Genomic DNA, 13317 nt, shown 5'->3' on the forward strand with positions numbered 1-13317 from the left:
CACCTCTCTGTCACCAACTCTGTCCCTGCTCTCAAACTCGCCTCAGTCACACCCATCCTCAAAAAGCCTGGCCTGGACCCTGACATCCTCTACTACCAACCCATCTCCAATCTCCCTTTTCTGCCTTAAACAAAGCCTCATAGTTCAGTAGCACAGGCCTTGGCTTAGAGTTTGACAAAAATACAACATGCAAATAATAGAAACCTAAATAAAATATTTTTTTATTTAACAAACAGAAGTATGTCTGGAGAAAATAGTACAAATATAAAGGCTATCATGTTTAAACGCTAAAGAGCTAAATGTCTAAACTCTATGTCTAAAATGTCTAAACAAACACACACCACAGGTTGGCCACAAAACACAAATGAATCTGTGAAAGTGAATGTGTATTACACATTCAGAGCACTTCAATTGGTTTAGTATTTGGATTAGAATATTATTGGATCAGAATGTGTGCAGCAGAGATGAAACTAAGGAATAAAAACCCACGGGATAACTAGACATTGAGGGGGATCATTTACACCACAAGATGGCAGTATTCCGACAACAACAAGAAATAGCGACCTGTTGCAGATTGTCAGTGAAGAAGAATACTTCCGGTGCCAGACGAATTTACTTCCGGTGTCTCCATGCACATGTGGTAAACAAGCGAATGCTTCCCCGGCTGCGCGAGCATGGACTCCTCAATAAAGTGGAACGATTTGCCAAAAGCTCCGAGTCTAAAGAATCTGACCGAGAGAGGATTTGGGGACCTGAAGGAGTCTCAACACGCCGCTGTTCAGGACTTGACAAAAGCTCACATCGAGTCGTTTGACCAGGCTGTCACCGACGGGCTCAGCCGCGTGGTGCAGGTCAGTTTAACGCTCTTTGAACAAAGTTATCAACCCCCTATCTTACTATTTCTTTCGGAAATACGTAACGTGTGTGTAGATTGAACGCGGGAGGAAGCTGAAAACGATTGCGTTAACTTCAACGGCTTGTCTGTAAAGTTTTTTTTTTTTTTTTTTCAGGCCATCCCTCCCTTGGAGTTCTTGTTCAAAGATGACAGGTTCAGCCTTGCGTTCGTCGAGGCCACCGTCTACAACCCAGTGGTCGCAAAAGGGAGCATCTGCAGGGAAATGAAGGTGTTTCCAGCCGAGTGCAGGGGAAGGAAATGTACATACAAAGGGAAGATAGTGGTAAGTCTGAGATGTGTGCCAATTAGGAATTGCTCAATGAAAAAGAACCGGCATGTGAGTGTCATGAGTCAATTTGTTGGGTTTTTGTATCATCTCAGGCAGATGTCAGCTGGTCAATCAACGGAGTCCCCAAAGGCATCATAAAACAGTCCTTGGGTCAGGTGCCGATTATGGTGAAGTCCAAAATGTGTAACCTGCATGGCATGTCCCCCAGAGAGCTTGTAAAACACCATGAAGAGTCAGAGGTAAGACACACATTTAAGACATTTGCAAGATGACCAGAAATGCATTGCATTCCATTGATATGAGAAATTAATTAAAAATTCCCCCCCTTTTTTGAAAACATTTAACAGGAAATGGGAGGCTATTTCATTGTGAATGGAAACGAGAAGGTTATCCGTATGCTGATAATGCCAAGAAGAAACTATCCTATTGCCATGTCTAGACCAAAGTGGAAGAACAGGGGCCAGGGATACACTCAGTATGGTAAATATAATATTTGAGAAATCATGCAAAAGTGTTGCAATGATAGCCCAGGCTCAACAATTATAGCTGTATGTCTTTTTAAAAAATGGATGTCACTATAAATGTTTCCTCACAGGTATTTCCATCCGTTGTGTGAAGGAAGAGCACACCGCCATTAACATGAATCTACACTATTTGGATAATGGGACTGTGATGCTGAACTTCATTTACCATAAAGAGATGTTCTTCCTCCCCCTCGGCTTTGCACTTAAGGTATTAATATGGGTTGACGTGTTTAAGAAGTGATAAAGTCTACCGCATTTATTATCCAGAGAGATGTTTAATGTCTTCATAACAATATCTTAAACTAGACGGAAATATAAGGTGTAAACTCTTTGGTCACGTATGGTATGCTAATACCGTTCTGTGCTCTCCTCCAGGCCCTGGTAGACTTCACAGATTTTCAAATCTACCAGGAACTAATCAAGGGTCGTGAGGAAAACTCCTTCTATAAAAGCTGTGTGTCCGAGATGCTGCGCATTGTCATGGAGGAGGGCTGCATCACCCGCAGCAAGGTGCTTAATTACTTCGGAGAGCGCTTCAGGGTTAAGCTGAGCCTTCCTGAGTGGTACACAAATGAGCAGTGCGCCAAATTTCTGATAGAGTACGCATTTTTTTATTTTATTTATCTTTATCAACAGTGTTGCAGAAACAACAGTGTTATGTTTTTGTGGTACAACTAGTAAAAATAATTGTCTTCTGTTTTGACCAGTGAGTGCATCTGCATCCACCTAAAGTCAGACGTGGAGAAGTTCTACCTGCTGTGTCTGATGACCAGGAAGCTTTTCACCTATGCCAAGCAGGAGTGTATGGAGGAAAACCCTGACAGCATCATGTGTCAGGAAGTGCTCACTCCTGGTCAACTCTATCTCATGTTCATGAAGGTACAGTCATGAAGTCATTTGGAGAAGCATTGATGATGTTCCAGCGATCACCCCCTCCCAGAGGAAATTAGTTATGGGTTTAACTCCGTGCAAATATTCCCAACAGGAGAGAATGTCTGCCTGGTTGATGTCTGTGAAGCTGTCCTTTGACAAGAGAGGCAGCAGACTGGCAGGAGGATGGAACGCAGAAAATGTGATGAAGATATTCAACATGGGCACTGACCTAACCAAACCCTTTGAATATCTGCTTGCCACAGGGAACCTCACCTCCAAGACAGGTACGGCCGTAAGAGTCATACACGTATGTAAGCGGTGGACATAGTCACCATGATGTCAGACATTTGCTTGCGGACTGCCCTTTTTAAAACTTAGAGCATTTTGAATTTTGGCTATCAACATTTAAACACCAAAATGTTCCAATTTGACTTTCATGAACTGAAAAACCCGATGGGAAAGGGTTACGATTCTAAAAACATGAACACGGACAACACCGCGGTGGCGACCTGTCAATCACAAAGTAGTCATATCCTGCTTTATGGTGTATTTTACTCTATACGGACTAGGGTTGTCACGATACCAAATTTTAACTTCGATACGATACCTGCCATAAATATCGCGATACTTACGATACCAGAATTCAATATGATACTACAAATACGATACTGGTATATTTATCTATAATAGTAATAAATAAAACATCTGTATGGTTCCCTTTTTACCAGTTCCTTCCCAGCTTTTTCAACACTTAACAAATGGCACTAATATTAGTATCAGCCTACAGCAAGATATTAATTAATTTATAATATAAAGTATTTAATAAAAGAAAAGGATCATAAGCATATATTTCTGTCCCAGCCAGGCGCGCTCACGTGTCGTTGGGTCCACGGGCTATAATAACGATTGATATGAATAAAAATCTGTTAAAATAGTTAACTGTCTACAGCCTTCACGTGAGAGGACAAATGCCACGCCTTACAGAGTTCCGAAAGGTTAAATACAATCCATACACTGAACATAAAGCTTCTCCATTGGTTAGTATTAGGTATGCATGTTTATACCTCAACTACACAGCATGCTATTTGCCTATTGGTACAAAGAGGCGGACTTCTCTAAGCAATAAACCACAATGCTACTCCCCTTATCTCTTCCCTTTTGGCCCTAAACAGTATGATGGGCTCCTTCAAAATAAATGCCGGTCACTTAGGGAGACCACTACTTTGACTACGCCTCTTTGGATCAATACATTCCATTCATACATAGTCATCTTTATATTTATGATAACCATAAAACAATCAGCATACAGTTACAATAATACTTATTCAGTGATTACACTTGTACAGTAACATACTAACACATTCCATCAGAATATTCTTCATAATATCCCTCATTGATTATCATATCTTTCTTATGTATTAATTTAAAACATGGACTTTCCTATTTACGATCACTGAGTGAGAGCGTGCTGCCTGTTAGTGTGTGAGCGCTGCGCAGCCCCGCCCCCTTGCAGTCAACGTGCTGGTCAGCATTAAAGAAGCGGAGCAGTGAGTGCGCTCTGATCGCGCTATTTTAATAAAGTATCGATACTAGAAATATGCAAAACCGTATCGTTTTGAACGTACTGGTACCGCGGTACCTTTTTAGTATCGGTACACCGTGCAACCCTAATATGGACTATCATTTACTAAATGAACATCATGCTGTAATGAAGAATACTTGAAACTAGAGATCGAGACCATGAACTCATGTTTACTGAGTAATACATCGAGAGGGGGGGTGTAATTTTCTCAGACTGCTACACAATCGGACTTCTTTTTGCAACCAGAAGTCACCCCCCTTGGCCATTATAAATATTGAAGGTTTAAGACACTTTTCAGAACTTGAGACTGTATGTGGCATAAAAGTGTTGGTCATCTATTTAATTCAACATTGTTCTCCCCTCTGTGCACAGGCCTTGGCATGATGCAGAACACAGGCCTGTGTGTTGTAGCTGACAAGCTCAACTTCATCCGCTACCTTTCCCACTTCCGCTGTGTGCACAGAGGTGCGGCGTTCGCCAAGATGAGGACCACTTCTGTTCGTAAGCTGCTTCCCGAGTCCTGGGGCTTCATGTGTCCCGTCCACACTCCAGATGGAGACCCTTGTGGACTCATGAACCACATGACGGCCATCTGTGAGATTGTGACATCGACCGTGACCACCACATCCCTGCCTGCTCTGCTTTGTTCCCTTGGTGAGGTCTATTCTGCTAAATTAAGACCATGATGCGCCTTACGAATCCTTTTAGAAACTTTGTCGTACGTACATTTTAAAGCACAACATTTGTCTTTTGCGCGTAAGGTGTTACTCCAGTGGATGGATCTCCTGGCCAAGCTTTTTCGAACTGCTACCCCGTGGTCCTGGACGGTGCTATTGTGGGCTGGGTGGAGACTGAATTAGCCCCAGTTGTGGTCGACTCCCTGCGTAGGTTCAAGGTATGTCAACTGTATTACTTATACAAGGTACCACTCATTGTATGTGTGCAGAGAGCTGATATTTAAAACAAATACCCTCAGGTGTTTAAAGAGAAGAGGATCCCTCCCTGGACTGAGATCATCCTGGTTCCTAAAACGGGCAAGGCCAGTTTGTACCCAGGCCTGTTCCTCTTCACAACACCCTGCCGTATGGTGCGGCCCGTACATAACTTGGCTCTTGGCAAGCAAGAGTTGATTGGCACCTTTGAACAAGTATGTGTACACTCGGATTCATGCAGATGCTCTGGTAGTTGTGTTCCGCTAATCCCTGAAGCACACAAAAGTAAAGGGTGATTTTGTTTTGCATATTGGCCGCCAACACTTTTATTTAATCATCTTTTTCTATCCTGTGCCAGCTTTACATCAATGTGGGCATCATGGAGGACGAGATTGAGCCAGGAGTGACCACACACCAGGAGCTCTTCCCGCACAGTATGCTCAGCGTGGTGGCTAACTTCATCCCCTATTCAGACCACAACCAGAGTCCTAGGAACATGTACCAGTGTCAGATGAGTGAGTTGTGAGACCACCGTTGGAGGCTCCAAGCACCCACACGTGTGGGTGTATAGACCGATAAGATTCAAATATTTTAATCCTTTCATTACCATTTCGAAGCAGTGGGTCCATCAAAGATTAAACATCTTCCCTTTTAAGGTAAACAGACTATGGGTTTTCCCCTGCACTCTTTCTTGGACCGCTCTGATAACAAGCTGTACCGGCTTCAGACCCCTCAGACCCCACTGGTCAGGCCCTACATGTACGACCACTACAACCTGGACAACTACCCCAGTGGCACAAATGCCATCGTGGCCGTTATATCCTACACAGGCTACGACATGGAAGATGCCATGGTAAGTAAAACAGGAAAACACAATACTGGCGACAGGTGTGGCCAGAGGCATACTATTTGCAAGTTCTACGTTGGTATGTCTGTCTGGTCCGTTGTGTAGAATGTGGACCACTCAGGAATGCCTGGAGGGAATTTCTTCAAATGTTGCACCATCATTGCAAGGAGGAACCTATTATAGCATTTGATGGTCAAAGGTCACTGACCACACAGAAGAAAAGTTGTTGGCCATAACTCAAGAATCATATGTTAATTGTGACAACTTCACACAAATGTCCAATAGGGTCAAATTGATGAGGTGGTGACATTTCTGACATGGATTTAAACTGCAACTTGACTGGTTGGTGGACGCAAACAAAGGTGTGGCAGTAATTCTAGTTCCCGGTAGAAATCGAATGAAACCCAAAATGTTTATCTTATTAGATTGTGAACAAGTCATCATGGGAGAGAGGCTTTGCCCATGGATGTATCTACAAGGCTGAGCTGGTGGACCTGGCAGACAAAGTGAGGGGACAAGATAGCGTGGTTTTTGGGACCAAGCCAGGTGATCCGAAAACACATGGAAAGCTGGACGCTGATGGACTTCCACACATTGGATCAACACTTCAGTACGGAGACCCCTTCTACAGCTACATCAACCTGAACACTGGCCAGGCCGTCGTCAACTTCTACAAGTACGTGTCAATGTTTGTTTGAATTATTTTCATCTACACGTCTGAAAACGCACTCAATTCGAACACGTCTTAAATTCTGCAGTATCTTTTAATTTTCCAAATTAACCTTTCTAATGACAGACCACAATGTGAATGTGTTTTTCTCTGTTGTCCAGGAGCCAAGAGGCCTGCGTCGTGGACAATATAAAGATCTGCAGCAACGACACTGGAACAGGCCAATTTAAACGTGTCTGCATCACCGTACGAGTGCCACGAAACCCCACCATTGGCGACAAGTTTGCCAGCCGCCACGGTCAGAAGGGCATCCTGAGTCGCCTGTGGCCCACCGAGGACATGCCCTTCACAGAGAGCGGCATGGCTCCCGACATCCTGTTCAACCCCCACGGCTTCCCCTCCCGCATGACCATCGGGATGCTGATCGAGAGCATGGCCGGCAAGTCCGGCGCCCTCCACGGCCTGAGCCATGACGCCACGCCCTTTACCTTCTCAGAGGAGAGCTCTGCGCTCGACTACTTTGGCGAAATGCTCCGGGCGGGGGGATACAACTACTACGGCACGGAACGGCTCTACAGTGGAGTGAGTGGCCAGGAGCTGGAGGCCGACATCTTCATTGGAGTCGTCTACTACCAGCGGCTGCGTCACATGGTCTCTGACAAGTTCCAGGTGAGAACCACCGGAGCGAGAGACAAAGTGACTAACCAGCCAGTTGGAGGCAGGAACATCCAGGGGGGGATCCGTTTCGGGGAGATGGAGCGAGATGCTCTGCTCGCCCACGGCTCCTCTTTCCTGCTCCAAGATCGCCTCTTCAACTGCTCCGACCGGTCGGTTACTCAGGTGTGTGTTGACTGCGGCAGCCTGATCTCCCCTCTGCTAGAGAAACCCCCACCCTACTGGTCGGCCTTGCGCCACCGCAAGACTGTCTGCTTGCTGTGCGGTAAAAGTGACACTATTGACTCTGTGTCCGTCCCTTACGTCTTCCGCTACTTCGTGGCCGAGCTTGCAGCGATGAACATCAAGGTCAAATTGGATGTGAAGTGAATTTTTGTGGGCCAATCGAAAGTTAAAAGATGCATGCCATAAATCAATTTGTTTTATTCAAGGAAAGGTGTGTGGCATTTAGAGAAATCTATTGGCAGAGATGGAATATAATAAGTATGCTTTCTTTAATGCATCACCGGAAAATAACAATCAAGGAATGGTTTACATCTACATGCATCTTCACAGAGCCGGACGTCATGGTTCTACAGTAGCCCACAATGGATAAACCAAACTCTGGCTCTAGATGGGACCATTCTGTTTCAGTTGTTGTCCGACACACCTGGCACACGGAAGAAGTTTCAGTTGGTTGTGACCGCGCCGCTAGATGCCGCCAAATCCTATTGGGTCCTATTGAGTTGCTACAATTAACTACGCTACAGAAAGACAACAAAAGAATGTAAAGCCATGATGTGTCACAATAACCAGATTCCTGAGGAGTTAACCTCCTTCACCAATAGTGTTTTATTAGCTAAGACTTTGAGGAAACGTCAAAGTAGCTGCATATGATGGACTGAATTTGTTGGATGTAAAAATAACCCACGGTCTTTTTGTACATTCAGAGTGTTGAATAAAAATTATGCTGCACCAAGAATTCTGATATTTTACTTCAGTAAAGCTACCAACTCTACACCATTTCAAATAAAAGTCCCACATTAAAATTTGAGAAGTAGAAATAAGTTATCAGCAAAATGAACTGAAGAACTCATTCTGCAGGGATATGACGATACGTAATATCTTGTTTTATCAAGGTATAAGCAGATCGTAGCTGAGTTTACTGGAGCCAGTTTTAACTTTATGTTCGTATGTTTCAAAAGTTTAGCAACCACTGGTTTAATCTTCAATCTTATTTGATGCATCGTGTGTTTCTTTAAATGTTCATTCTTATCTGAATAGTAACTAGGGCCATAATTCAATGATTTATCGTCGCCATTGTGAAAATTAGATGGATACACAGTCAAGGCCTCACAATTGATAAGCAAATGCTTTGTCAAATTGGATAATTTTGCACTTAAATTCTTAATTACATTTTAAAATACTCAGTACTCAATTCAAGTATTCAGTTAACACAAGCGCTAGAAACAAACATGGTTATTTCAAATTTATTTATTGAATTACCAGCAAACATGCTATATTGCGATCTTATTGAGACTTAAATCGGAATAAAAGTTTTTGGCCATATTGATTAGCAGACATGCTTCCGAAATGTACAGATGTAGAATAGAAATACCCTAGTACAATTATGAGATACTTGTGCAAATGTTTAGATGGATTGTAAAGATTCGTAGCAAAATGCATAAAACAAATTTTTTGAAAGTGTTGGAATCGGAAAATTGATAATGACATTCATCTTTAAACATTTTCCATGATTACAAATTCCCACGTGAAGGGACACTCCTCCCCATTTACTTGCATCACAAATGGTTTGAATCATGAGTTGTCCTTTTTATTTCAGTTGTTGCAGAATATTTGGCAGGTCCAGCACAGTAGGGATCGTGTAGTCGGGTGTCACTGAACCGTCTGGTCGAGCACCATTGCTGATCCAAACTGTAGCCCGCACTTTGGCATTAAAGCCTCCCTGAATATCGGTGTCCAGGGAGTCCCCCACTACAATACAGTCCTGGGCCTCCACCTGCAGCATGTCGAAACACAATGTGAAGATGGAGACGAATGGTTTTTGCTCCGCATGTTCTCCCCCGATCACAATGGCGTCGAAGAACTCCTCGCATCCGACCGCCTTCACTTTCTCTCTCTGAGTCTGAGTCTCCCCGTTGGTCAGCAGCAGCAGCTTGTATCCGACGCGCAGTCGTTTCAGGAGGTTGCATAAGTCAGTGGACAGGCTGAGAACCTCCAGGCGACTGTTTTTCCACAGGTAGTAGCACTGAGCCGCCAATGAAGGTGGCGAACCACTGCCCACAGCCTCCTGGATGCTCTCCTTCCAGTGGCCCACACGGACCTCATCAATGGATTTGCCAGCTGAGGGGTCAAAGCTCTCCTGGAGAAGCTTCTCCTTAAACTTGTCACAGATGCTGTTGGTGGTGTTGTCGTCCAGGGCCAGTGTGGTCTTCAAAAGTTCACAGGTCTATAGGATTGGAGCAGATCACCATTTAGAAGTTAAAGCATGCATATCTAATTCAACAATAAAGCACAAGAGGTCAGGTAGTGTTTTAGAAGTTACAGGTAAAGTGCAATAAAGTCAGTGGTGGAAGAAGCCCGGTCGTAGGCACCACTGAGGACACTCATTCAGGTCAAGGTGAGATCCTTGTAAAGATGATGGTAACATATCTAATTATAGATTAAAATGTACATTTTATACTGTACATGAGCTTTTTTGCCTTTTTTCTTTACGTCTATGCAATGCAAAATAAGACATTTTGCTCACCTTGTAAGACACGTTTCAGGGAAAGATTAAATATACCCAGATGGTTGCTGGTTAGTAATTATTCTAACCAAACCAAGCAAAAAGTACTTTTCAGATACACTATTTAAACCTCATCCAGGATTCATAACCGCTTCTTCTAAACTATGTCACGTCAGTAAAAGTAAGCACTGACACAATGTGAAATTTAAATGTCCACTAGAAATTATTTTGTGAGTGAAAATATAATGAATGTATCGAAAGTAAAAGTAGTCATTATGGGCAGAGCACTCCTGGGAATTACATGCCATAACTAAACAGATCTTACAGTTGCCCAGCCCTGACAGGTGCAAATAAAATGTGCGTGTGTGTGAGAGATACAATGGACATTTTTGACACGTCAACAGTATGACATGCACATAAATACATTACATTGAGCTGCTTCGGCTTCAAGTTAGGCTGGATCGCTGCCATTGTTGCGATGGTGTTTCAATCTTAACTTTTATTAAATTAGAAAAAATATACTTATTATGCAATATAATACGCTGCACATCCTATTTTTTAATTAACACTCATATTCACTCTCGGGCAGTTTAATCCGCGAACAAATATGATGAGCAGAGTAATTTAAGGATAATATGTTTTACACTTTATGTACAATTTGAATTTTATTATCAGATAAGTATTATCAGATACATGTAGTGGGTGTCCAACGTACAGAATGTGTCTGACATGAAGAAGAATACATGTCCAGTCACCACCTTTTTACCTGAGTTCATTGAACGCTTCCTCTATACACCGTCTATGCACGAGCCCTTTCCGCTCGGCTGGCTTTACAAATATGGACGCTAACTTTAAATGCTCGACGAAGAATGTCAGACTGCATCACCTTTCTTATCGCCCTTTCACCTGCCCGACTCGTTTCAATAAGCGTGTTGTCCAAGTCAAACAATATCGCCTTCACCGCTTTACCGTCCATTGCTGCGAACTGTTCATTCACACCAAACTTTGGTCAATGCGGAAGTAGCCTACTTCCGGGGTAAACCTGCATGAACGTAGTTGTAGTTTGGATAAATGTGTAGCGCTGGCGAGTTTCTTCCTCGAGAGGACGCCACTAAATCAAAAATATTAGATTTTTCTATTGCCGGCAGTTCACAAGATTCTCAATGAGCTCTCCAGGAAACATAGCCGAGAGAGCCGCTTGTACATTGGCTCGACAATAGATATAGAAATAGTACTGTTTCCTAATCTTTTAAGATTTAAAAAACTATGAAAATATGAAAACGTATTATAAACACTGCGTTCCAGAAACCACACGCAATTTTACATTATGGGCAAGTTATCTATTTGTGACAGAACTGTAACCACAGCCTGCTTATATTACACTTTTTCATTATTTAGAGATCGGGATAATCCAAATGAAATTTAAAAAAATCAGTGTCTAATCCAATGCTCTCTGCGTGACACTTGCATATTGCAAACTTAAGCACATATTCCGTGAGACACACTCTTTCACAAATCAAAACATACCTCAATTATTATGCAACCTTTCCTTTAACTCCTCTCTCAACTGGCAATGCGCCAGAGGTTCACACGCAACAATGTGCTGGCCTGTTTCACTACCAACCCTAATCAGAAATCATAACAAACCTTTCTCACATTACCTGACAGCATTCTGATTGCACCTTGTGCTTGTTTTAAGAAAAAAACCTGACCTAATTATTTCAATTACCTTCAACAAAAAAATTACACAGATAAACTATAAATCAACAGCTATTATCCATGAGAACAAACAACACCTACTGCTTGCATGCGATGGAGGAATACACTTGTTTGAATGACAGACGTGCAGCAAATGAGCTCAAAACCTTTCATCACCTGTAACCTTAAAAAGGGACGAGAAACCTAAACAGGGGATGCGTGAGGAGTGAACTTACAAGTGTAAAGATGGAATTTCCCTTTTGATGTAGGGGAGGGGGGGGGGGGGGGGGGGTGCGGGAGGGGTGTGTGTCTGTGTGTGACAAATTACTTCCCTAACAGGTCGTCACTAGGGCTTGTGACTCTTCCAAGAAAGTGCAGGCATCTGAGCGACTGGTGAGACCTGGTGTCTTTGTCTGCACAACACCATTCCTTTTTTATCTGTGTGGGTGGCGGTGGCTGCACATAGTCACACGCTATATCTCTCAACTGGCCACCAACCTCTTGCAAAGGCCGTTCATTAAGGGTGTCATTCTGCCAAACACCTGATAGCCTCTCCAAAGCAGGAAGATAGCACTTTAGTACATTTGATCTGCCTCACTTTTCCATGCGTTTAAAGACTTCATTATCGCCTATTATACTTGTGTGACCCTCGTGTGTGTGTTTGTGAGTGAACAGGGGCCAGGTTTGATCCTCGTTCATAATCCTGGATAGGACAAGTGTAAGCCAGAGGGACAGGTGAGTCTTTGAGCCATCAGAGGATTCAAAGGTTGTTCGCTGCTCCTGGGTTTGAATCAATCTGACGAGAATGGAGCCCTGAATTGTATCGGAGTGTCCTGAGTCCTATATGTGACACCAGTTATGCATAATAGAAAGTGTGCAGGTCACATACAAATCAAGACATGAGTATTTTCTCACACAGAGACTGCTCGTCTGTCGTGACCCTTTTGACCAAATGACACCAAATTCATACCATTATTTAAGACACTCTGAAATATTGAACATTTGTCAGATCTGAAAGATTTGGATCCAGCATGCCTTACGTTGCAGCTGCGAGAAGGAGCGATGATAACTGGAACTCAGCTATCCTTTCTTTGTCAAGGTGCTGCCATCGAGGCTTGCCTCTGATAGGCAGACAAACTTCGACAACACACACATAGGCGCGAGATTTTATCGAGGCCAGGGGAATGTATGAACTACAGCCTAAATGTGCCCAAAGGCACTTGTCATGGTAACAAGAGGAGTCTGGCAACCTGCATGTACACACAAACAAAAACAACACGGTCTGGGGCAGGGTGGTGCCTCTTTAGGGGGTTATGCATAAGGCTCTTCATGATCAAGGAGCGATATGCTTTTCCGCTTAGCTTGTGTAAAATTTGCACTTGCTTCAATCAATTGTGTCAATGGTGCTGGAAAAAATGGAAATCAATGGAAATTTGCCATTTTCCTGAATGGACTTTTGCCAATGTAGGAGCCATGTTTTTTATTTGTGTTTATGTGTAATATGCCTCCAGGCACCAGGTGGTGTTTTTGGTAGAGGCCCATATGCTGGCTTTATCCTATTTAAGTTCACGTCAGTGATCGCTGGGTTTGCTGATTGAGGAAAG

The 13317-nt window shown here is 43.2% G+C and overlaps 2 protein-coding genes across 3 annotated transcripts; one reads left to right on the top strand and one right to left on the bottom strand.

Annotated features, from left to right (window-relative positions):
* Positions 1–604: 604 nt before the first annotated feature.
* On the top strand, positions 605–8243 carry polr1b (RNA polymerase I subunit B). The gene is made up of 15 exons (XM_034551759.1): positions 605–851; positions 1011–1178; positions 1277–1423; positions 1532–1664; positions 1780–1916; positions 2084–2307; positions 2416–2587; positions 2694–2865; positions 4536–4817; positions 4925–5058; positions 5140–5310; positions 5454–5610; positions 5752–5948; positions 6368–6618; positions 6774–8243. Exons 1-15 carry the CDS (start codon positions 675–677, stop codon positions 7654–7656), a joined length of 3405 nt encoding a protein of 1134 aa, XP_034407650.1. The 5' UTR covers positions 605–674; the 3' UTR covers positions 7657–8243.
* Positions 8244–8744: 501 nt separating this feature from the next.
* nanp (N-acetylneuraminic acid phosphatase) lies at positions 8745–11926 on the bottom strand. Of its 2 annotated transcripts, none has more exons than XM_034552838.1 (2): positions 11816–11926; positions 8745–9736 (listed from the first exon to the last, which is right to left on the bottom strand). In XM_034552838.1, exons 1-2 carry the CDS (start codon positions 11885–11887, stop codon positions 9101–9103), a joined length of 708 nt encoding a protein of 235 aa, XP_034408729.1. In that variant the 5' UTR covers positions 11888–11926; the 3' UTR covers positions 8745–9100. The 2 variants fall into 2 exon arrangements, with proteins under 2 accessions (XP_034408729.1, XP_034408728.1); XM_034552837.1 differs by lacking the exon at positions 11816–11926 and adding an exon at positions 10902–11052.
* Between the last annotated feature and the right edge of the window lie 1391 nt (positions 11927–13317).

This window comes from Cyclopterus lumpus, chromosome 15 (genome assembly GCF_009769545.1).
Source record: "Cyclopterus lumpus isolate fCycLum1 chromosome 15, fCycLum1.pri, whole genome shotgun sequence".
Classification (NCBI taxonomy): domain Eukaryota; kingdom Metazoa; phylum Chordata; class Actinopteri; order Perciformes; family Cyclopteridae; genus Cyclopterus; species Cyclopterus lumpus.